Source organism: Vicia villosa, unplaced genomic scaffold (genome assembly GCF_029867415.1).
Source record: "Vicia villosa cultivar HV-30 ecotype Madison, WI unplaced genomic scaffold, Vvil1.0 ctg.001122F_1_1, whole genome shotgun sequence".
NCBI classification, from domain to species: Eukaryota; Viridiplantae; Streptophyta; class Magnoliopsida; order Fabales; family Fabaceae; genus Vicia; species Vicia villosa.
The window spans coordinates 187,551-211,934 of record NW_026705489.1 but is presented as its reverse complement, the minus strand read 5'-3'; the positions used below and the strand labels follow the sequence as shown (position 1 = coordinate 211,934).

Sequence of the window (24,384 nt, the reverse complement as noted above, 5' to 3'; positions counted from 1 at the left end):
ATAGTGTATCGTCTTTTGCATAATCTCTCGTAAAAGTCATCACTCTCTAGTGTAGTCGATGGTAGTGAAACTTTATTTTTCAGATTTTTTTTCTTCCAATTTGTAAGAAAAATACAGTAGAAACTCTTTATATTAATACTCGGTAAATTAATAAACTCTCTAAAATAATAAATTCGTCCGGTCCCGACTTGGGCCAATGTAAAAAATTGAAAAACTCGTTAAATAATAAGATAATAATTTTTCGGGAGATCCCTTTATAATTTTCGGTCCCAAGAAACTCATAAATTAATAATTCATAGAAACTGAAAGAAATATATTACACTCTATTGAAATATGATTCAATAGTTGTCTGTTTTCCTTTAAGAATACATTGAACACATTTGTTCCTCTTGTTTACATTTACTATACTTCAAAAGTCATTACTGATTTCCAATGCATATGAACACAATAGTTACTAATTTACATTGAGTCCCAAGGTTCGCTGCAACGTAATTTTAAGAGACATAGACTAATTTTTGTTTTTGTTTGGTATGTACAGTATAATTACTTAAAAACTCTTTAAATTAATAATTATTAATTTATCGATAAATTAATAACTCTCTAAATTAATAAATTTCTCCGGTCCTTACATTATTAATTTAAGGAGTTTCTACTCTACTATCATTTTTCTTAACATATTTTAAAAACGTGCCATATTATGTTTTTGTGTTTGTTTGTGTGAAGATAAAGATACAACTTTTTAATAAATAAATAAATAAAATACAACTTTGCATATTTCTTTTTTCAAAATAAAAATGAGAAGATTTTAATTATAAAAAAAAAAAAAAACAAGAAATTGACACGGGAATATCCTTACTTTATTTAAAGGTTACTTTGCCTCTAACCAAAAACGAAAGATTACCATATTAAGCCCCACAAACAAAGTGTTAGATACCATAATTTCCATTAAATTACTTTAGCACACACATAAACACACACAAAAGAGCTTAATTAATATGTCAATCTTTGTCTCACCAAAGTGTTTCATATTTGTCACGCTTAAGTAAAGTAATATAATGGTCACTTAGCTTTGAAGCCAAGGAGAATTCGATGGTTACTTGCTTGCCATGCAAACTTTTACATCTTCTCTGTAAAGTTCAAATTTCTCATGTTCAAGAAATGTATAGTGTTATGATCATGCAATTTGTTTGTTCTCACAGTTTTTCTTTGTAGGTATGTTAAAATACTTCACTTAATTTAAAGTGCTCTTAATTTCTTAATTTTCTGTTTCAATTATATACATTTGATATTCATGATATCTATTTCTAAACCACATTTTTTGTATTGGATTGAAGCTATTGAAGAAGTGTATGATGTGAAGTTTGTTTTGGACAAGAGAGGAGGGTAGATTAAGTGCCTATATATTTTAGGTGAGTTCTTATTCCTTTGCTTTTAATGTTTTCAAAAACGATCGGAGTGGAGTAGAATATAACAGAGAGAAAAAAAAATGGAACGGAGTGGGGCAGAATAGATATCTCTGATTTCTTAGTTTGAATATTTTAGGATCGAATAGAAATCAGATGAAATGCATTCCAATGGGTTTCGCTCCATTTCATCCTCTTTTTACCAATCCAAACCAAGAAACTTAACCATATTCCATTTGATTTCGCTCCATGGCATCATATTCCATTAATCCAAACATATAATCTTTTCAATCCAAAAACTTTTCCTCCGAAGTTTTCTAAAACCCTTAGTCCAACTAGGAATAAGACTGTCAAATTTACACTTATTTTCAAACCAGAAAAAAATTTTAGCAGCCTAAGAGTGTGTTTGGATGAGGTAATTAGAAATTTTAAGGGAATTTAAAATTCAAAGCAATTCAAATGATTCAATTGAAATCCATTCATTTTAAATTATTTTGTTTGGATGAAGTATTAAGGTAATTCATTGTTAGATTTTTTGGGTATTTTTTTATAAAATATAAATTTTTTGGACCAAATTAAAAAATTGAAATGTAGGGACCAAATTGCAATTTTTAAAAATTTGAAGGACCAAATTGTAAATTTTAAAAATTATTAAGGACCAATTTGCAATTTTTTAAAAATTTTTGGGGTCAATTTTATAATTTTGGAAAATATGAGGACCAATTTGTAAAATTTGAAGAAATAATAATAACAAATACATTCTATGGAACATGAGAGGAATTTCAAATTCTTTGGTTTTTGGTGTCATTTCAAAATGATTAAATTTAACTTAGATGAAATACTCCATAAATTTCCATCATTTTAACAATTCTTCATTTTTGTATCCAAACAATGGATTTTGGTCAAATCATTTTAAATTCCCTCAAAACATTACTTTCCCTCATTAAAATGCTCCATCCAAACACACTCTAAGTTTCACATTTTGTGCATATTTGAATGAACGGTGAATTTGACAGAATCACAGTTACATCATAATTTTGTTGAAGCACTTCATAGTGTAGCTTTTACGAAAATATTTGTCTCAATGTGATTCTGTCAATCTCACTGCAAATTCGTACATAGAGATCTAATTATAAGATTGAGAATTAAGTTAACTAATGTTTTGCAACATTATTTGAACAGTTAAAAGTTGCAAGTTAAGATACAATTGGACAGAAGGGGGGAGAATGGCATCTCTCATACCTGGAGTTCTACTAAAGCTTCTCCAAACAATGAACTCAAACGTGAAAGTTCGCGGCGAACACCGATCAGTCCTTCTGCAAGTAATCAGTATCGTGCCTGCATTATCGGGTTCTGAATTATGGCCTAACCATGGTTTCTTCATAAAAGTCTCAGATTCTTCTCATTCAACCTATGTCTCACTCTCAAAACAAGACAATGAGCTTATTCTGAATAACAAGTTGCAGCTTGGACAATATTTCTACGTGGATCGGATTGAGTCCGGTACACCGGTTCCAGTTCTTGTCGCGGTTAGGCCTATTCCTGGTAGACACCCTTTTGAAGGTAATCCTAAGGATTTAATGCAAATGTTGGAGTCGTCAGAAGGAGGTATAGTGCGTCCTGATAACAATGGAGTTAACAATTCGAAATCCGCGGATATAATAGAAGCCAAAGAGAATACAAGTTCAAGACAGAAGATTGTTATTAAAGAAGAAAAAGTCGGTGTTGCGTCAAGGTACATGAAGGGTGTTCTAAATCCAAATACGAAAGTGAATGTGACAGATACTAATGTAGGAAGCAAAGGAAATGATTCGGAGAATGGCTTAGATGGTAAGAAATCGGGATCTATAAAAGGAAAGCAACAAGAGATTCAAGGTCAGGTATGATTCTTGATCTATAGCCGCTATAGCGCGCTATCGACAACTTAGTTTACAACTGAATAAAAACATAAAACTAGAAAATAAAGGAAAAATCAAGTTTAGTGCTGATGATATTCTTGGCTAGTAACGGAAAAAAAGCGATGATGATTGATTTTAGCGCGACAGGTACTTGCAACGACCTCAACTCGTACTCGATTTGAAGTACTTTCAACGAAATCAGACACTGGTCAATCAAACATTCAGGAAAAAATCATGCAACAGTCTAAAAGCAGTTCTATCAAGCGCGGTTCTACTAAACAGGAAAATTTGAACTCAAACTTTTTGTCTAATACTCAAGATAAAAGCAATTACACCGAAGCGATTTCTTGGTCCACTTTGCCAGCCAAACTTTTAAGGCCTGGGAAGGTGAGCTTGAATTTTACTCTCTCTCCGACTTTTTCAGTGATTTCTTCACTCGACTAACTCAAATGAGGTAAATTAGACTATCATCCTCGCTTGACTGTGTTATTTTCTTTTTCTAAGGGTATTCTTAGAAGGAAACAACTAGCTTCTCAAGTTGTAATAGAAGCTCAAAAAGAAGCATCTGAAGCAGCAAAGATAGTGAAGTGCTTAAGGTATGTAAAATTTCAATCTAAACTTTAAACACTTCAATAAGAATAAGAAACGCGTCGTTAGTGAATTATAGACCAAGAAGAATGAATCTTCTCTTGTGCTTTATAATTTCTTTTATTTATCAGTATGTTTGCAAATATATGCTCTTCTGCCGCATCAGAGAACCCGCATGTCACACTGGACAAGTTTTTCGCACTTCAACAGCTCATAGACAAGCCAAACGGTACAACTCAGTCGAAAGCCAAATCGCTTCAATCAAATAGCATTCAATCTCCTACAGAAAAACATAAACATAACAAAAAATCAGGTTTGGTGCATGCTAAGAACACGTCGAAGTCTCCAAAATGCTTAACTGAATTATCAGTGACGGAAAAACAAGAATGGGCCAAAGAGAATGGTATGAAACAGATCAATGAGTTCAAAGATGTCTTTTTGAATGAAACAAGATCATGGTTCATTAAGTACTTGGAAAAGACATTGGATGCAGGATTTTCAAGGGTCTTCGAAGAGAAGGGCAAGGAAAGTAAGGCTATTGGAGGAATAGAAACGGCGCACGCCAACCACATTGCAGTGACATTGTCCCACCTTAAGCATGCAAATGAGTGGCTAGAAAAACTGAGAAGCAGTTTGAACTCGGAAAACGAAGGACTGGTGGAGACTATTGACAGATTGAAGCAAAAAATTTATTCTTCCTTACTTGTACATGTTGATTCTGCAGCATTTGCATTGGAAAACCGAGGTTGATTCTTGGACAAGAAACTGTTATAAAAAAAACTAACTGTCATGCTATTTATAAGTTAAATTATATGTGCAAAATGATCTGTGTGTGATGTTATTTATTTATTTATACATAAAACTAAATAAGGGGACCTCTCTGACTCGAGCGATAAGTCTCTACAGTTGTGCGCTAAAGATATGTGGTTTCTACCGAAAAATAAATAAGGGGAGGGAGGTTTTTAAGTAAAATTACATTTCCCATAAAAAATCAGGTGTGAATGTATGTAAAACTGACATTTCAAATTGAATGTGTGTCGATGCATGATATCGACAAGACACTTCTAGTTACATACTATCGCTTCTATTTTATCAAGTTATTATGAAGTTCACGAGTCAATGTCAATGCCAATGTCATTGTCAGTCTGTGTGAGTGGTTCATACAATGCAATATGATTTTCTGAATAATACCTATTTTAAAAAGCTAAAGAGAAAATTTTGTAAGTTCAAAGAACAGAAGTGTTTGAACAATGCTCAATCAAATGTGATAATTGTGAGATTTTGGATCGAACTCTAGTATGGCCGAAGGGTAGCTTCTTGGTTCGACAGGGTTAAGCATGAAGTCGAAGGTTGTTCACATGCTTGTGTCGAAGATGCTAGGGTTGTTAGCATGTTAAATTAGGTTTTAGTGTTTAAACCCTAATTTGTTAAGTTAGCTTGTTTATTAAGTTGACTTGTGTAATGGGCCTTGTGGAAAAAGCCCATTAGTTAGTATGTTAGGTTTTATTATAAATAGCATACTAGTCTCTCATCATTGCTAAGCTGCAAATCCTAATTTAGGGTGAGAGAGGTTGTTTGTTATTCTTGTAAACTTGTAATCTTGTTTTAAGAGAAAGTAAAAGAATAGCAGTTATAACCAATTCTTGTGTTCCTCTTCTTCCTTGTCCTTTATTCTTCCTTGTTTTATACTTTGTTCTTGGCATTGAATTCACAACAAATTGGTGCGGTGAGCGTGGAGAAGATGCCGTCAACAAAGTATGAGATTGAAAAGTTCACCGGAGTGAATGATTTCGGTCTGTGGCGCTTGAAGATGAAAGCCCTACTGGTTCAGCAGGGTTGTTTGGAAGCGTTGAAGGGAGAGGCAGCCATGAATGCTGCATTAACGGCAGCGGAGAAGACGACTATGATTGAGAAGGCACACAACGCAATTTTGTTGAGCCTTGGTGATAAGGTTCTCCGGCAGGTATCAAAGGAGACGACGGCATCAGGGTTATGGGTGAAACTTGAAAGTTTGTATATGACCAAATCGCTGGTAAATCGACTCTACCTGAAGCAAGCTTTGTATTCATTTAAGATGATTGAAGACAAAGTATTGGCTGAGCAGTTGGATATGTTCAACAAGCTGATTCTTGATCTTGAAAATATTGATGTGAAGATCGATGATGAAGATCAAGCGCTGTTACTATTGTGTTCTTTGCCTAGATCACATGCTCACTTCAAAGAAACTCTCTTGTATGGAAGGGAGTCCCTGACGTTTGAAGAAGTTCAATCAGCCTTGTACTCTAAGGACTTGAATGAACGAAAGGAGCATAAACCTTCGACGGTTGGCGAAGGTTTGGCCGTTAAAGGAAAACTCTTACGAAAGGATGGTAAGTTCGACAAGAAGAAAGGCAAAAGCCAGTCGAAGACTTACAGTGGCGAAGCATCTGGCATTCGATGCTACCATTGTAAGAAGGAGGGTCACACAAGAAAGGTGTGCCCTGAACGCTTGAAATATCATGGAGGTAAGGATAATGGCAACGCTGCCATTGTTCAAGATGATTTCGAATCATCTGATGTTCTTGTGGTTTCAAGCAGTGACTCTAAGAAGGAGTGGATTATGGATTCAGGTTGCACTTGGCACATGACTCCAAACAAAGACTTGTTCGAGGAATTATGTGATCAAGATGGTGGATCAGTATTGCTGGGAAACAACAAGGCTTGCAAGATTGCAGGTGTTGGATCTGTGAGATTCAAGCTCCATGATGAGTCAATAAGGTTGTTGACTGAAGTCAGGTATGTTCCTGATTTGAAGAGAAATCTGCTTTCTCTTGGTGAATTCGACAAGAAAGGATATGTTTTCCAAGGAGAGAAAAGTATCCTAAGAGTCATGAAGGGTTCGAAGGAAGTCTTGAGAGGCGTGAAGAAACAAGGCTTGTATACCCTTGAGGCTGAAGTTGTAAGTGGTTCGACAAATGTTGCATCCACGAAACCTTTGTCGAAAACAGAAATCTGGCACATGAGATTGGGCCATGTCAGTGAAAGAGGTCTGGTCGAATTAGGGAAACAAAATCTGCTTGGTGGAGACAAAATCGAAAAGCTGAAGTTTTGTGAACCCTGTGTACTTGGAAAATCTTGCAGAGTGAAGTTCAACAAAGGCAAACAAAGAACACATGGATCCCTTGATTACATCCATGCTGATCTTTGGGGGCCTGCAAGGTGTCCATCACATTCAGGAGCAAGGTATTTTCTATCCATAGTAGATGATTATTCCAGAAAATTATGGGTATTCATCCAGAAGACTAAGGATGAAACTTTTGAGAATTTCAAAAGTTGGAAGACTCTGGTTGAAAATCAGACTGGCAGAAAGGTCAAGAGGTTGAGAACCGACAATGGCCTTGAATTTTGCAATGAGGCATTCGACAGTTTTTGTGCTGCCTCTGGTATTGCAAGGCATAGAACTACTGCAGGTACTCCACAGCAAAATGGTTTAGCTGAAAGGTTTAATCGAACTATTTTGGAGAGAGTCAGATGCATGTTGACTAGTGCAGGGTTAACAAAGGTGTTCTGGGCTGAGGCTGTTTCGACAGCAACATATCTGATAAACAGATGTCCTTCGACAGCGTTAGATATGAAGACACCTGAAGAAGTTTGGTCGGGACATCCACCAGATCTCGACAAACTGAGAGTATTTGGCTGCGTAGCCTATGCTCACATTAGGCAAGACAAGGTCGAACCTAGAGCTCTGAAATGCATGTTCATGGGATACCCTGAAGGAGTCAAAGCTTATAGGCTATGGTGCCTAGAGCCAGGTCACAGAAGGTGTATCACCAGTCGAGATGTAGTTTTCAATGAAGCTGAAATGGCTTTTAAGAAAACTAATGATGTTGGTCGAAGTACAGAAACATCTGACGAAGAGCTGGAACAGGTAGAGATTCCTGTTGAGGTGGAGCATGTTGATGCTGAATTGCATATCCCAGATGAAGTCGAAGAAGAAGCAGAAGATGCTGAAGTTGAGGAAACTGACGATGACTACCTATTGTCGAGAGATAGGTCGAGAAGAGTCATCAAGCCACCTCAGAGACTTGGATATGCAGATCTTATAGCTTATGCCTTAATCTCTGCAAGTGAGGTTCTAGACGAAGAACCTAGAGACTATAAGGAAGTTATGAGGAGTCAAAATAAGACTGAATGGCTGAAGGCCATGGATGATGAGATAAAATCTCTTCATGATAATCATACCTGGGAACTGATCAAGAAACCTGCTGGGGCAAGGTTAGTCAGCTGTAAATGGATTTTCAAAGTTAAGGAAGGAATTGAAGGAGTGACGTCGAAAAGATACAAGGCAAGGTTAGTTGCAAGGGGTTTCACTCAGAAAGAAGGTGTCGACTTCAATGATGTGTTTTCTCCTGTTGTGAAGCATAGGTCCATTCGAATGTTGCTTGCCATGGTGGCACAGTTCGATCTTGAACTGGAACAGATGGATGTGAAGACTGCGTTCTTGTATGGTGATTTAGATGAAACGATCCTGATGAGGCAACCTGAAGGGTATGTCGAAAAGGGGAAGGAAGATTATGTGTGCAAGTTAAAGAGATCTTTGTATGGGCTGAAACAATCTCCTCGACAGTGGAATAGGAGATTCGACAAGTTCATGGCACGCATAAGTTTCATTAGAAGTCAGTTCGACCACTGTGTTTACTTCAGATTTCGACCTGGTAATTCATTTGTTATTTTGTTGCTTTATGTGGATGATATTCTCATAGCAAGCAACAGTGTCGAAGATGTGATGAGGGTGAAGGCTGAACTCAATAAGGAGTTCGATATGAAGGATCTGGGAGCTGCTTCCAGGATTCTTGGAATTGACATTCGAAGAGATAGAAAGAAGTCGAAGTTATGCCTATCTCAAGAGGCATATCTACGGAAGATTCTTGAAAAGTTTGGTATGTCGAATTCGAAGCCAGTTGTGACTCCAACAAACCCTCAATTCAAGCTGAGTATTGATCAGTGTCCCAGTACTGATGTGGAAAGAGCCTATATGAATAGCATCCCATATGCTAATATAGTTGGTTCTTTGATGTATGCTATGGTTTGTACTAGACCCGACATAGCATACGCAGTAAGTCTTGTAAGCAGGTACATGGCGAATCCTGGAAAGGCTCACTGGCAAGCATTGAAGTGGATTTTAAGGTACATAAATGGGTCTCTGAATAGAGTCCTAATTTATGGTGGAGCCTTGGGTGAAGATGGTAAAGCAGTAATCGAAGGATATGTCGACTCTGATTATGCAGGTTGTATGGATTCCAGGAAATCTATTTCTGGATATGTTTTCACTATGTTTGGCACAGCAATTAGTTGGAAAGCAACACTTCAGAAGGTTGTTGCTCTATCAACCACTGAAGCGGAGTACATTGCATTAACTGAAGCTGTGAAAGAAGCATTGTGGCTTGAAGGTTTTGCGAAGGAGCTGAAACTTCAAGGTCGAGGTATCACTGTTAAATGTGATAGTCAAAGTGCAATACACCTGTCGAAGAATTCAGCCTATCATGAGCGAACTAAGCACATTGATGTGAGGCTGCATTTCGTCAGAGGAGTAATCGAGCGTGGAGAAGTCCAAGTGCTGAAGGTTTCGACTGAAGACAATGCTGCTGATATGATCACCAAGACATTGCCGAGTTGCAAGTTTTTCCACTGTATGCAGTTGATAAAGCTGCATGAAGAAAGCTAGTTTGTTCCCTTGATGTTGTAGAGTTAGATCCAAGGTGGAGATTTGTGAGATTTTAGATCGAACTCTAGTATGGCCGAAGGGTAGCTTCTTGGTTCGACAGGGTTAAGCATGAAGTCGAAGGTTGTTCACATGCTTGTGTCGAAGATGCTAGGGTTGTTAGCATGTTAAATTAGGTTTTAGTGTTTAAACCCTAATTTGTTAAGTTAGCTTGTTTATTAAGTTGACTTGTGTAATGGGCCTTGTGGAAAAAGCCCATTAGTTAGTATGTTAGGTTTTATTATAAATAGCATACTAGTCTCTCATCATTGCTAAGCTGCAAATCCTAATTTAGGGTGAGAGAGGTTGTTTGTTATTCTTGTAAACTTGTAATCTTGTTTTAAGAGAAAGTAAAAGAATAGCAGTTATAACCAATTCTTGTGTTCCTCTTCTTCCTTGTCCTTTATTCTTCCTTGTTTTATACTTTGTTCTTGGCATTGAATTCACAACAATAATCGTGAATAATATTATAACATTCTTAACCTGATCGATTAACAAAACGTATCCCTTCAAAAAGACAATTTCAGGTCATCCTTTGTTGGTTTGTTTCATTTCCTTCTCTTTTTTTTTCTCTAGATTTTACAAATAAAGATGGTTTCAAAACATGTCCACCTTGTTTGGGTGCGAGATAACAAAAAGCTTTGTTTCCTTTTCATGTGTTAAGGCCGAGGATGCAGCGTCCTCCTAGAATCAGATAGAAGCAAGGTCTCGATACCCTCACGAGGGGAGTTCCAAATCTTCATTTTGATGTCATTACTTGAACCCAATTTTGCTAGAAAATCAGCACTCTCGTTCCCCTCTCTAAGAGTATGAGATAAATTCACCTTCCAATCCAAATTCGCCAATTCTTTAATATAGGCTATTATTGAAGCATGAGAATGAAGGTTATTGACAGGCTTAGAAATGAGATCTATAACAGTTTTGGAATCCGAATAACAACAGATATCGGTGTAGCCATTGTACAAAGCAAGATTCAGGCCATGATAAACAGCCATAAGTTCTGCATAGTTGTTATCGGCTATCCCAAGGAAGCAACTGAAACCAATCACCCAACTACCATCACCTTTTCTAATTAGGCCTCCAGCACCAGCACGGCCCGAATCACCAAGGCAGCTCCCGTCCACGTTAAGGACAAAACAATCCTCCCTAGAAGGGTGCCAAGAAATCCACCTTGTAGCAATCTGAGAATGAATAAACAAGTGAATCATCCTATTACAAATTCAAATTTTGTGATCAAATGAAAACGATAATGAATATTACCTGTGGGAAGAGTGGTGGTGGTGGTGGAGTGAGAAGACCGTGGCTGAATGGAGATCCTTGACCAAGACCAGAAACGAGCTTTATAAAAGATAGTTCCAATCGGCCAGGTTTACGGAGATTAGTTTCTTCAAGCAAGCTGCTAGGGGCAGTGTCTGGCTTAATAGCACTAATGCCATGAAAGACATTTCTAGCTTTGCCACCAAATATCAAAATATCCCCAGATTCCAAAACGACTTTCTTTGCCTTGTCGACATCCCTTTCATCACCATACAGAAACTCTGCTGAGTCTCCAATAGAGAATGACACCACTGGCATTCTCTCATCACTTTCATCCTTGTACTGCAAGAAACCTTAGTCAATTAGTCAGTCAAGATCTAAAATGTGAAATCTGAATGCATGTTGGTCATCTGCATATTGCAGAAAATAGCGGTTTATTGAAATTCTAATAAACTACATTACTATAGTGCTGATGTTTGACAATATTTTGCTCAAAATGGCATAGTGTTTTGTTCGAAATTCTGCTAAACTATAGTGCTACCGTGCTGATATGGCCCCTATAGCGATTATTTGAAAACAATGTGTGAATATACTAGTAATATACATGCCTGATGAAGACCAAGTCGACCATTTTTTTCGTAAAAATTGACAATACAAATGTCGGGTGAGATCAAGGGAAGCGGTCTGGAGCTAGCGGGTTCGATGAGCGAATGTGAATCTTTGATTGCAGAGTGAACCAAGGTCAAGAATTCATCAGGAATTTTCGGCGAAACAGACCCGTCTGACAGCCGCTGACATCCATACTGTCTTGTTTGAGGATCCCAATTTTTACCAAGACACATCATTTTTAAATGCAACTTAGTCCCATCCTTATAACCAGGTTGGTAAAACCCTCCATCACCTAACCCTAATTCCCTACATACTTTCACTATCTTAACTTGATCGGTTAAAGAAATGTAACCTTTCAAATGAACCATTCCAGGTCTTAACACCACAATTTCTTTGCCACTTTGTTTCATTTCCTTCCTTTTTTCTCTGTTCCTTGCAAACAAAGATGATTTCAAAAGAACACGACTTGCACTTTGTTTGGGGGTCCAAATATCAAAAGGGTTTGTTTCCTTTTCATGTGAATTAGTGTCCCACATACTCATATTCATATAGTATTATTTATCTTCAACAACAATGACCTAGGAACAACAACGGAAATTAATCAATCAATGAATAATAATACAAATACTCTTTTGCACATACAAGAACCAAACTACGTAGCCGGATTTACAACACTCACATATTAGTCACGGTTTAAAAGTTGCAAAACAATTAAGGTACTATACCGTATCAAATTTTGGACTCTGTACGGTAGACCATGCAGGTGAATTATAATTCAAACTACTTGTAGTTGATATAGAATGAAATTTAGAATTATACCTGCGGTGGTGGTGGAATGAGAGTGTTGTGGTTGAATGAAGGAGCAGGGATGAAAGTGGAAAATGAGTGTTGTGAAAAGATGTATTTTTTAATGCTACTCCCTCAAGCTGATACTGTATACTACTACATGCAGAGTATTTAAAGTTTTTTTTTGGGTTTCAATTATAACAAGAGTTTAAACGACATGCATGGTGATTGGTTTGTGAGAACTTAAGCAAGTTTGAGAAGAGGCATTACTTTTTGTCTAGAGAAGAGGCATTTTTTTAATAGCCTAATAGTAGTAATGTTATTCATTAAAGTTAATAAATAGATGTCACGAATTCTAAGCAGCATTCTATAATAGATTAGATGTTTGGTGCATGAATAGATTTATTGGGATAAGTAGGATTTTTTTTTGGTGTTGTTCACTGCACTCTATGCATTCTATGATTGTTGCATCTACCAACTGAATATATTTATTAGGATAAAGAGCTTTTTTTTTGCTTTCTGTTGTTCACCACAGCTCGTGTAGTCACACATCCTATGGACAGATTTCAAAACATTCTACATAATGTTCGGATTTTAAATTTCGAGCGTGTCTATTATACATTAAATCACTTCGTCATAGTAACAACTCATTTTTTATCAAAAATAAGGTTTGGATTTTAATCTTTGAATTAACTTTGCCCAAGTATTTCTACGTTTCCTTACCATTGAGGAAAAAAGTTCCAAATTTTAATCTTCAGATTAATCTTGCCTACATATTTTTCGTGTTTCCTTAAAATAGGGAAGAAAAAAAACTCTCGCACTTTAATCTTCGGATTAACTTCGTGATAACATTTTACACCTTTAGACAATTGGTTAGAAGAAATTTGACATTTTTTTTAATAAACCTTATATTATAAATCAATAATAAGATCAAAATAGAAGAATTAGTATGTATATTTGAATGTCAAAACGTCAAATATCAAATACAAAATGTCAAAACAATCTTACAATGAACTAAAACACAACTACTGCATATATTTGCCGCATTTGTTCTTCCTCTGCCTCTTGTACTACAAGGCATGTCGTGTCTCTGCTAAGATGGCTTATAGGACGACCATATGAGAAGTGTCTTCCTCGAATTTGCCCCTAATTATGGTCTTTCTCAATAGCCACAATAGAGTGACATATTGACAACACATGGACAAAATGATTCGCCTTTGCTTGCTCTTCTTCAAAGATCTTTTGACGAATTGGCCTTGAGGAACCTCATTCTGCATCTAGTATCATATAAAGATGTGGTACTCTATAAAATCATTGGATGTAATCGTATATCGTACTCCATAGACGTACTCCATAGACTTGGAGCTGGTGCACAATGTACATCCTCCGGAACCAGATGATCATAAAACTCTGCAAATATCTCATCAACATCTTTACAGAAGACAATGGTAGAAGCACCAACCAACAGTGTAATGTCCTAGTTTTCTAATGCTAATCATTATACTATAAGTGACATATTAGTTATCTAACAAGATAATTATTAAGCCTAATTTCCATGATTTAAGAAGATTGGTGTACTTAGCATGTAAGTTTAAACTTAAGGGTAATGAAGTTTTTGTGCATGGGCAATATATAAAGGAAAATAGAAAATGACATCTTCATTTTCACTTGTTTTCATTTTACAGCACTACTTAGAGTAGGTCGCGCCGTAAAACCCGCCAGAATGAATAAGGTCTAGTATTTTCGCTCTGTTCAAATCAAACTAACCTTGCCCTAATATATCCATTTGATCGAGTAGCTAGAATCTGATGTTCATGCATTGTAGAAGCAATAAGAGCCACGTTCTTTTTTTTTTTCTTGTCTATTACCTCTATGGTAATAGGTGGTCGTGTGATCACGCATTATGAGAACTTAAGATCTGATCTCTTATTTCGTTTAATAAACATACACTAAACCCATTACAAATTAGTAATAATCTTTCTTCTATACACGGTTCTGATTTATTGCCTACACCAGGTTTCTTCATAAAAACCTTATATTCTTCCCATTCAATATATGTAACCCTCTCTGACGGGGATAAAGGATAAGTTGGAAAATGAAAAGCATTATTGGCACATCTATGACTAGTCCCTGAAAATAAAAGTTGTAAAGAATCTCAATTATCAGCAACCCAAAAACAAGAATGGGAAAAAGAGAATGGTGCAATATAAAACAGATAAATGGGCTCAACAAAGTCTTTTTGAATGAAACAACAGCATGGTAAAAACATAGGATACTGGATTTCCTAGGGCCTTGCAAGAGAAGCAAGGTTATTGCAGCACACTCCAGCAACATTAATCTGAAAATGCATTTCTAGCATTTGAAACAACTGAGATTATAATACAGACAGAGAACCCAAAATGGTTACGAAATTAGCATGTCATAGCATTACAAGCCCTGCCCTGAAAAACAGGCGAAATAGGTGTCAAACTAATCTTATAGTCAAAATGCAGAAACATTTTAATTTAATACTGCCTGAAAGTAAGATTCAATCGGCCAGGTTTCCGGAGATTAGTTTCTTCAACCAAGCTGCTAGGGGCAGTGTCTGGCTTAATAGCACTAACGCCGTGAAAGACATTTCTAGCTTCGCCACCAAAGATCAAAACATCCCCAGACTCCAAAACAACTTTATTTGCCTTGTCAACATCCCTTTCATCACCATACAAAAACTCTGCAGAGTTTCCAATAGAGAATGACACCACGGGCAACCCTGCAGAAATACTTGGTTCACTTTCATCCTTGTCCTGCAAGAAACATCACTCAATTAGTAAAAACAATTTTCAAAAATCTGATATACAAATGCACCGTTGTCAATTGCATATACCCAAAACAGCATTTTTGTTCTAATTACACTACCTACAGTGCCATGTGCCACTATAGTCACTGTTTTACAACATTTTGTAATAAATAGCATAGCTTATCAGGAAACAAGCTACAGTTGTAATCAAGGTTTTAAAAAACGGCCGCCGCAACAAAATGGTATCAGATGGTGCCGATCCAAATATCGTTATTCACCATTTTTAGGATAAATTCACACCGCAACGACCGCAATCAGCGTTGCAACGCCTGTACCAACCAAAATCATGAAAGCCTTTACGCGACCGTTATTTAAAACCTTGGTTTCTATTTGACAACAATGTGAGAATGTGTTAAGCCACTTGCCTGATGAAGACCAAGTCGTCCATTTTGAGAGTAAAAATTGACAATACAGATATCAGGCGAGAATGTGGAAATATGTTTGGAGTTAGAGAGTTTAGTGACAGAACGTGAAGCTTCTAATGCAGAGTGAACCAAGGTCAGGAATTCATTAGGAATTTTTGGCGGAATAGACCCGTCCGAGGGTCGTTGATCTACATATTTACTTGTTTGAGGATCCCAATTTTTACCAAGACACATCATTTTCAAATGCAACTTAGTCCCATCTTCATAACCAGGTTGGTAAAAGCCACCATCACCTAACCCTAATTCCCTACATTTTTTCACTATCTTAACTTGATCAGTTTTGGAAATGTAACCTTTCAAATGAACCATTCCAGGTCTTAACACCACAATTTCTTTGCTACTTTGTTTCATTTCCTTCCTTTTTTCTCTGTTCTTTGCAAACAAAGATGGTTTCAAAGCAACAGGACGTCCACTTTGTTTACCCTCACTTTGTTTACCCTCACTTTGTTTGGGGGTGCAAATATCAAAACCACAATCATCTTTCTCCATGGATTGCTTCTTTTCAACAACACCAACCTAATCACAGTAGCAACATCAATTGATGAAAAATCATCATCATATAGAAAATATAATAATTCGAAAGTACAAAAACCCTAATTTCAATTTTTCTAATAATAGTATGATAATAAAATTGAATATTACCGGCGAGGGATTCGGTGATGATGTAGAGAGAGGATTGTTGTTAGTTGGATCAGTTCGATGACGACCATGAGTGGAGTTTTGCGATGGCGAAGGTGGATTTGCCATGGTGGTGTTGCTGAAACTACCGATGCAAGTTACGAATGGGTATCGAAATATCAATTCAACACATGCACTTTCTTTTTCAAAGTGTCTTTTGAGTGTTAACCTTTTTCTATTTCAATTGATTTAGTGGGATTCTCTTGGGTCCTATAATCTTTGGAACTTGCATCCTTCTCTCTTGGGTATATAAACACCTTTTCAAATTATATATAGTTTTGGGGAAAGAAATATTTGAATTGAAAATCACTTTTTTTTTACAATAAAATTCACTCAACAATTAATAAAAAATGTCTTGAATAAAATATTTTTACAAAAAGTTAATATAATTTTCCATACTAGATATAAAATTGTTCATATGCACGGGAAAAATCATGGATATTTTAAATAACTTAATAAATATGTTATTAAAAATAATTGAATTGAATACATTAAATATTATCTAATTAGTAGGGAGATTCAAAAATCTTAATAGGTTTATAACATGTTTTTGGTGAGGATTTGTCAAAAGCAGCGAGAAGTCTTGTACGGTGGTGTTTGAGGTGATTTAGGAGACTTGCTCACGTGAGGTGATAGACTTCTATTGATGAGCGATGATGCTTGATAATAAAAGTACAATCATTGGTGGCTGTGTTTTAATAATGTAGAGAGCATTATGCTCTTTAGGGTGTAGAGAATGTGTATTTTTGGGGTGTGTCTTTTCTCATTGAGATGAGATGTATTTATAGAGGTCTCTAGCACCTATAGTTTCCTCAGAAATGGCCACCGCTCACTTAGTCAATAGTGGAAAGTTGAATCCCTATTTCTAAGAGAGTCATGGGTCAGTTAATGACATTGACTTTCTCTCTACCGCAAAAACGTCTTATTCCATATTTCCCACGTAAGGGCAAGGGAATATACTACAAGGAGAGGTGATACCACCATTCGCGTGACCTTTCATCATCGCCTCTTTTAGGGTTGTTCAAATGCATCATCCTAGGTGAAGCCTTTTGCAAATATAACACCGCGTAGTCCCTCAAGCACTGGGCCTTCAGTAGAAGACGAAGTGTACTTGAATCGCATGGGAACTACCTTATGGAAGAGTACAAGAAATCCAAATCCAAGATTCATCCAACGACTCTTTGTATCACACTATTATCCTTTAGAAGCCCCTCTATCATTGCATCAGAAACTCATATCCACCATTATCTATCACAACCACCAATTCACGGATCATTTCTAGTTCTACAACAAAACGGTGTCTCGTCTATGGAAATCAACTTCTGGTTCTCGTGTTTTCCACAATCTCACATTCTCTCTTAGATCCATTTGGTTTATCATATAAAATTTCTTGAAATCGAACACATTGTGTTCGACCTAATCAAACAACATATCAACCCTGATTTCCTAAATTTCCATATTTCTGGCATCCAAACTTTTTAGTAATGTTTGGATCTAAAGCTACTATTTATGCTACAACACGCAAAGCATCTCAAGCAGTGATTAACCAACTATCTCCACATCCTTCCCAAGGTATTGCAGATACTCTGGTGCATCCAGATCTGTTCCAAGCTCCTTAATTCGTCGGATCTACTATAATACCTTTGATCAAGCCTCTAATACCATATCCAACTTCACAACCAAAAGCGTTTCTTGGTTTCTATTTATTGCGAACCAATATCAGAATAAATGGTGCCAATGAATTGTTGAACATCATTGTACAACATTATTCAAAAATATAACTCACAAGCCATAGAGGAGAAGTTGCTTTGTCTTAAAGAGATCCTACACAATGCACTTCCAAAAGGAAATAATGTACAAGAGGTCGTGTCAAAGAGAAGTCAAGTTGTCACCCCTAAGATGACTGCACCGGGAAGAGACAAAGCTTTAAAGTCACAAAATCACTAAAAGATCAAGAAGCACCAGACTCATTCTCATAATTCCGAAGGAGACCGAGGCAGTCATACTCCCCCACCGGACCAAGTAGATAAACAAATGACGAAGAATCTTCATAGACACCCTCTTTGTACCTGCAATTTGTATGTTATGATACCAAAATCATTAGAGAAACCTCATATGCTAGAAGAGTACAATGGGAAAGGAGATCTCTACGAGCATGTGCAACTAGTCAATAAATGGTTGAATTACTTCCACATTGACGAAGACTTCAAGTGTAAATTGCCTGCCCTCACCTTGATGTGATCGGCCTTGGTATGACCTTAAGTTGAAACAAGCTACAATTAAACTACTTTCACGTTAACGAAGCCTCTAAGTGTAAACTATTTGCACTAACCTTGATGGGAGTGACCTTTGTGAAAGATTCACCTCTCATTTCACTTCCCAGAAAAGTCAGTCAGTGATAGTAAATGCCTTAAGTGGAATCACACAAGGAAGGAGAGAGAGAAAGAGAGAGGGAGAAAGAGAGAGGGAGAGAGAGAGAGAGAGAGAGAGAAGAGTCACCCAATAGTAACCCCCCTCAAAACTTGGGGATGTTGGGACCAATGGAAAAGATAAGGAGGCTAGTAAAGGGAAACACAAATATATTACCTCTATCATTGGAGAGGCACCATAAATAAATATCTCGTCCAAGAGGATGATGAAAAGAAAGATCATTAAAATGTTATTCGTTTATAAAAAAGATGGAGGTACATCAACCAAAACCCCTGATCGATCAATACTCGGGTTCCAGGACTTCGAGAAAATTAGAGGGATTCTCAAACCAAATTTCCCCTTAGTTATAACAGCTACGAGCAAACATTTTGATATCTCCCGAATTCTCATTGACGGTGGTAGCTCATGTGACATCGTGTACTCTGAGTTATTCGAAAATACGGTCCTCGAGATAGGAAGTTTATGGTCGTACAAAGGCTCATATTTATAGGCGTTCAATGGTATGACGACCCGTCCGTGGGGGTATGTCGAGTTAATGATATCTTTAGAAGAAGGGAAAGATGTTCGATCCATCAACTCGCAATTCCTCTTAGTCCCCTACAAAAATGTTTATAATTTCATTCTTTGAAGGCCCTTCGCAGCCACCTAGGATATCATAGCCTCATCAGTCCATATCAAACTCAAATACCATAATATTCAAGGAGATCCAGTCATAATCAATGTTGATCTTGGAGGGGCTAAAAGGATACATCAAGCACTCCAACGAGACCATGAAGGGAGAAAGGCAATGTAAATCAATGTGGCGTCCCTAATTTGAAAATTAGAATCTTGAATGTCGAGCCTCCTAAAAGAGGTTGATTTAACGAGAGAAAAAACAGGGAGAATAAATGGCGACAAGTCCACCTTGTTATGTTTTTGAATTCATGCTTGACTTTATTTTTGTATAATCAGTTTCTTTTTTACAAATGTAAGATAAATTCCCAATTATTAATGAAGAAATCATATATTCTGAAATATATATTTTTGTACAAGGTAACAATGAGTCTGAGGAATGACCGAAGGGATCAAATCCCCAAACACAAAGAATTACGGGTGTTGTCGCAAACACCACGCACGCGCGACCACCACAATCAAAACCCCGCCGCGTGAAGCACACACACAAAGTGGAAAAACCACTAAAAACAATAACGATCCACCACTTTAGAAACTAGCCACTCTAGAGGCCACAATGGGTTAGCCAAACGTCGACCTCAGACCGAGATTTCACTTGGGTGGGGGAAAGGGAACCGATCATTTATCGGGAATAGCCCCAAAGATATCCAATGAACTTTAAGGGAATACCTTTTAAGTTTGCATGGAGTCCGAAGCATTGTATTCAAGATCAATCACATATAATGTAAGGAGGTAAAAATAACACATATTTGTTTCATTTCAAGTATACTTTACAACAAACATTTCAAAAAAAAAAAAAAGAGGAAGGCTAGCCCCAAAGAGAGACGGCTTTCTCATCTTTGAGTATCTAGTTCGGTCGAACCTACTCCCTCAAAATAGGGTGGTGAAAATGCTCTACTTGCTGAAAAGCATTATCAAAGGACTCTGAAATAGTCGTAAGGTTAGTCGTGGAGCACTAAGTCAAACGGTGGGCCATGGAGGAATTATCAAGACACAAATACTCTAGATCTCTTTATATTGTCGAAAGAGATGCATGAGTTGATGTCAATGTAGCCTGTGCAAAAGCTATAGAATTTTCCTTCCTAGCTACACCGCTCACTTAAAGGGTTACCTAGTCAAAAAAGAGAGCCATGGATATTAAGGGGGTGTAAAGCATCACCTACTTCAATAAGAGAAGGATGTGCTTTATGTATTTCTTAAAGGTATGCGTCTTGTTTGAGCATCAGGCTACAAACATTTTCCTTCAACCGTTGTTTCTCTCTGTGTTATTGTTTAAACCAGAGAGTGTCTAGTGACCAACCCCACTAGTGGCTAGAGCAGCTGATGCACGACGAGTATAACCCGATAGAGTCTCCAACTATTCCTCAAGAGAATGCCCGACCAGGTTGTATAAATAGGAACAATTTTCTTCTGAGCGAGAGACTCGATGTTAATTAGAAGAGTGTGGACCTAACTCCGTTAATTGTGAAAGAGCTGAAGGACCCGATGCAAACAATGGTCGTCAGAAAGCATTCAAAGTAGTAGCATTCCCAAAAGGCTCTAGGGGTGAAGAAGCACCAACCTTCCCCAAAGAAGTTGAAGGGCCCTTTGCAGTTTGTGCTGGCCATATTCCCCGTCTTAAAAGGAAAAACACCTCCCCGTCCTTTGCAGAATTTGTAACTAATCATTAATAAAGTAAGCACATTATAAACAAGCGAATTGATAACGAAGAAGCCAAGGGTGTCCAAAACATACCAAAAATAATATTCCTTTCTTCCCTTGTACGAACATCCATCAGTAGGTGCGTGTCAATGAGGCATTTCAAGCATTTTCGAGAAGCTTCATCTAGAGGAATAACTTCCCCGGGGTAAACCATATCTTTGACGAAGCCCCATTTGTATAAGTACATCTCATTCCCCATTAGGAAATGGACATCGGTCCAATACTTATGGAACAATTAAGTGCGTCTGCTTCCCATTATATCCCCAATAGCGCATACCATTACATGAGCCTGTGGGAAGAGAGGGTTAACCAAGAAAAAATGGTTTTTAAAATGCTTCAATTTATTCAAAAAAGCCCCGAAATCACAAATGGTCGACACCAAGTGAACTAAACCACAACCACGTGCCTGAGTCAAAGGCCCTCGTTGAACTTTGAAAAGGTGGAAGAAAAGGGTCAAGTAAGGCCTCCCATTTAAAGACTTCCATTTCGAAGCCATTGAAGGGCATTCGAAGACTCGAGATTGAGAAAATGCACTAATAGAAAGGGATGACACAATCACCATACTCATTGCAGATTATTTCATTTCCATCAAAGGTCAAGACACCCTAATCCGAAGATGAACCAACATCCAGAAAGACTCCATCAAGACCACCCTTTTGACTCATGGTGGATATGCTTTTCTCCAAGCACAAGGAAGGAAAATGTTGAAGAATGGAAATATCAAATGAAGCAAGAAAGATACCTTAAAGAAAAGAGAAACTGGCTCTTCAGGAATCATGAGTTCATATACTAAAAGGAATATACCCTATACATTTGAAAAAACATTTGAAGATTAGGGGGCATTAATGGTGCAAATTCGCAAGAAACGGTAACGTCTTCTCTTGAGTTTCCAAAGCCATTGAAAGAATGGCCGACGAGTGAAACAAATATGAAAAAAAACCCTTACTTTGTCATACAGAAGCAAGGACTAGGTATAAACTGTCTGTTTTGGGCCGATTAGAAATGTCATCGGCCGATCACTTAGAAGGGAATTCTAATTCATCTCAAGTACTTGGAGCACAATGGAACTACCATATCTAATAGTACATGCAATCCAAGTTCAAGATACTTCTAGCGGCTTTCTGCATTACACGCCTAGAAAATAACGGGTTGTTATAATTGCCTCACTATATATACGATATACACAAAGAATTCAGGTACACACTTTCAAATTCAAATTTCATTCACTCTTCTTGCTCACATACACTTGAGCGCTGGGGGTGCTAACATTGTAGGTCAACCTCTCATCCATCGCATCAGAAGCTCATATCCACGATTATCTATCACAACCACCGATTCACCGATTAATTTTGGTTATGCAACAAAACAATTAGTAAACACATAGGTAGCACTCAATGTGATAATTAAACTAATTCATACTTGACTTAATTAAGTGTATATGGTTGTTGTTCTGCATCTCTAGTTGGTATATGCATATTAGTGTAGTTCGTATCTTAAATTTTCATGCAATGTTAAAGGAAAAATTTGATACATCAGGTCCCTTCTTTGGACGTCACATTTTGAGACATTTATTTCTTGTTATTTCCACATGTTAAAAAGTAGTATTCATGAACTCAAATATTAATTATAATAGTAAAAGAACACTTACAAAACTTGACTTGAAAATGTATCGAGTAAATGGATGAATAAGAATTCTGAGTACTTGCCAAATTAATGGTATCTTGAAACCTTTCTCTACATTTTTCCCACTTGTTGATTTTTTTTTAATGGTCTTGACCTTTTTCTGGGTTTTCATCTTTAATCATTATATTTTGTTGTGTTTTCATCTTGGAGGGTTGTATACCTATTCGAGAACCTTAACATAAGGTTCGTGCCCACTAAATGAATATCAAAGAATTTTTGTGTTCTACGAAAGTCATTTAATCATTATATTTTGTTGTGTTTTCATCTTGGAGGGTTGTATACCTATTCGAGAACCTTAACATAAGGTTCGTGCCCACTAAATGAATATCAAAGAATTTTTGTGTTCGACGAAAGTCAAATGAGTTTGGGCTACAATGTGTTCTCTCTAATATAGTAAAATCATTCTTTCACCATCATTAACTATTTTGTTGATTAGTTGTTGGTTGAAAGATATTTAGTGTATGTGCATGCGCGCAGGGGCGACGCTAGGGCCCGGCCAGGGTGGGCACTTGCCCAGGCTCGAGCCCAATAGTTTATTTAGCCCATATGTTTTGAAAAAGTTTTTTAAAAAAAAGAAGAGGAAAAGAGCTTGCAGAAAGAAAGAAAGACAACATTGCTTACTTACTCCCTCCATCTCTTTCTCTTTCTCTTCGTCGGCGACATCCCGAGGCGAGCAGCGCTTACTTCCTTCGTCTCTTTCTCTTACTCCCTTCGTCGGCAACATCTCGAACAACACCGTCTTCGCCGCCGGTCCGCCGCCAATACTTACAAAGAGCAAAGATCAAACGAAAAAAGTGCAAAAGTTCAGGTACAATTGCTTCTGATTCTCAATTTCTTTCTTCCTCTATGTCATCTCTTCCTCTTGATCTGCTCTCTTTTGCCAATTTCTAATTCTCAATTTCTTTTTGAGTTTTTGTTTCAATTTGTTTTAGGTTAATGAGGAGATTTTATGTTAATTTTTGCTTATGGTAAATTGGTAATGAAAAGTATAGTGAGAGTGCTGTTGGAATACTTTCTATTGTTTGTAGTTATTTTGGGAGTGCTAGAGATAGCTATTGGAGCTGGACAGCTGGGGTTTGAGTCAGTTGTTTCTTCTGCAGAGTTAGTGTGGTACTAAAATAAGGCAAGAATGTTGCTTAAGTTGTTGAGATCCAAGTGGACTGAGGAATTAATCCATTAGTGTGTGTGTTTGTGAATAATAATATTATTACTACATGATTATTAATTAGTATTTGTTTGTTTCCGTGTAGAAATTTCATAATAAACAAATCAACTAATACATATTCAAATGTTAATCTAAGCAATTTTAATTTCAATAACCTGGCTTAATAAATTAGTTTAATTAACAATAAGAGCTAGTTTAATTTGACAAATCAATTATCAAATTTTCTATCAAGTTAGTGGTTGGCAGGTAATTAACTTGAACAAGGCTACTCAGCATAATTGCTTTTTTCAAAATCACTTCCATGAATTAACAACTTAACTTTAGCTTCTACTTTCTTTTTGTCTTTTTCGTATTAGTCACTTTTGATCATAATTTATATTAGGTGAACTTTCAATAGCAATAACAGTGTCTTATACCATGATATTATAACTTTTGATCATAATTCGTATTAGTCTTAATTTTTGCTCAGGCTTTATAACTTTTCTGGCTTCGCCACTGCATGCGCGCTTGTAA

The 24,384-nt window shown here is 36.9% G+C and overlaps 3 protein-coding genes across 3 annotated transcripts; 1 reads left to right on the top strand and 2 right to left on the bottom strand.

The window, feature by feature from the left end:
* The first annotated feature begins 1,024 nt into the window (after positions 1-1,024).
* LOC131633381 (uncharacterized) lies at positions 1,025-4,711 on the top strand. The gene is made up of 6 exons (XM_058904093.1): positions 1,025-1,212; positions 1,335-1,409; positions 2,586-3,283; positions 3,449-3,688; positions 3,806-3,897; positions 4,021-4,711. Exons 3-6 carry the CDS (start codon positions 2,630-2,632, stop codon positions 4,637-4,639), a joined length of 1,605 nt encoding a protein of 534 aa, XP_058760076.1. The 5' UTR covers positions 1,025-1,212; positions 1,335-1,409; positions 2,586-2,629; the 3' UTR covers positions 4,640-4,711.
* Positions 4,712-10,288: 5,577 nt separating this feature from the next.
* LOC131633404 (uncharacterized) lies at positions 10,289-12,104 on the bottom strand. The gene is made up of 3 exons (XM_058904116.1): positions 11,495-12,104; positions 10,890-11,228; positions 10,289-10,810 (listed from the first exon to the last, which is right to left on the bottom strand). The coding sequence occupies exons 1-3, from the start codon at positions 12,041-12,043 to the stop codon at positions 10,289-10,291; spliced, it is 1,410 nt and encodes a 469-aa protein (XP_058760099.1). The 5' UTR covers positions 12,044-12,104.
* A 2,506-nt stretch (positions 12,105-14,610) lies between these two features.
* LOC131633377 (alpha-ketoglutarate-dependent dioxygenase abh1-like) lies at positions 14,611-16,462 on the bottom strand. Its single transcript, XM_058904087.1, has 3 exons — positions 16,185-16,462; positions 15,483-16,058; positions 14,611-15,064 (listed from the first exon to the last, which is right to left on the bottom strand). Exons 1-3 carry the CDS (start codon positions 16,287-16,289, stop codon positions 14,786-14,788), a joined length of 960 nt encoding a protein of 319 aa, XP_058760070.1. The 5' UTR covers positions 16,290-16,462; the 3' UTR covers positions 14,611-14,785.
* Between the last annotated feature and the right edge of the window lie 7,922 nt (positions 16,463-24,384).

Bases quoted from the DNA above. Each gene is read 5' to 3' on its own strand.
- LOC131633381 (XM_058904093.1), top strand. From the start codon at position 2,630: ATGGCATCTCTCATACCTGGAGTTCTACTAAAGCTTCTCCAAACAATG. The intron at 3,284-3,448 runs GTATGATTCTTG...TTAGCGCGACAG, and splicing joins AACAAGAGATTCAAGGTCAG to GTACTTGCAACGACCTCAAC. The intron at 3,689-3,805 runs GTGAGCTTGAAT...TCTTTTTCTAAG, and splicing joins AACTTTTAAGGCCTGGGAAG to GGTATTCTTAGAAGGAAACA.
- LOC131633377 (XM_058904087.1), bottom strand. From the start codon at position 16,289: ATGGCAAATCCACCTTCGCCATCGCAAAACTCCACTCATGGTCGTCAT. The intron at 16,059-16,184 runs GTAATATTCAAT...TACTGTGATTAG, and splicing joins CATCACCGAATCCCTCGCCG to GTTGGTGTTGTTGAAAAGAA. The intron at 15,065-15,482 runs GCAAGTGGCTTA...TGTTTCTTGCAG, and splicing joins GACGACTTGGTCTTCATCAG to GACAAGGATGAAAGTGAACC.
- LOC131633404 (XM_058904116.1), bottom strand. From the start codon at position 12,043: ATGAATATGAGTATGTGGGACACTAATTCACATGAAAAGGAAACAAAC. The intron at 11,229-11,494 runs GCATGTATATTA...GGTTTCTTGCAG, and splicing joins GTCGACTTGGTCTTCATCAG to TACAAGGATGAAAGTGATGA. The intron at 10,811-10,889 runs GTAATATTCATT...ATTCATTCTCAG, and splicing joins CACCACCACTCTTCCCACAG to ATTGCTACAAGGTGGATTTC.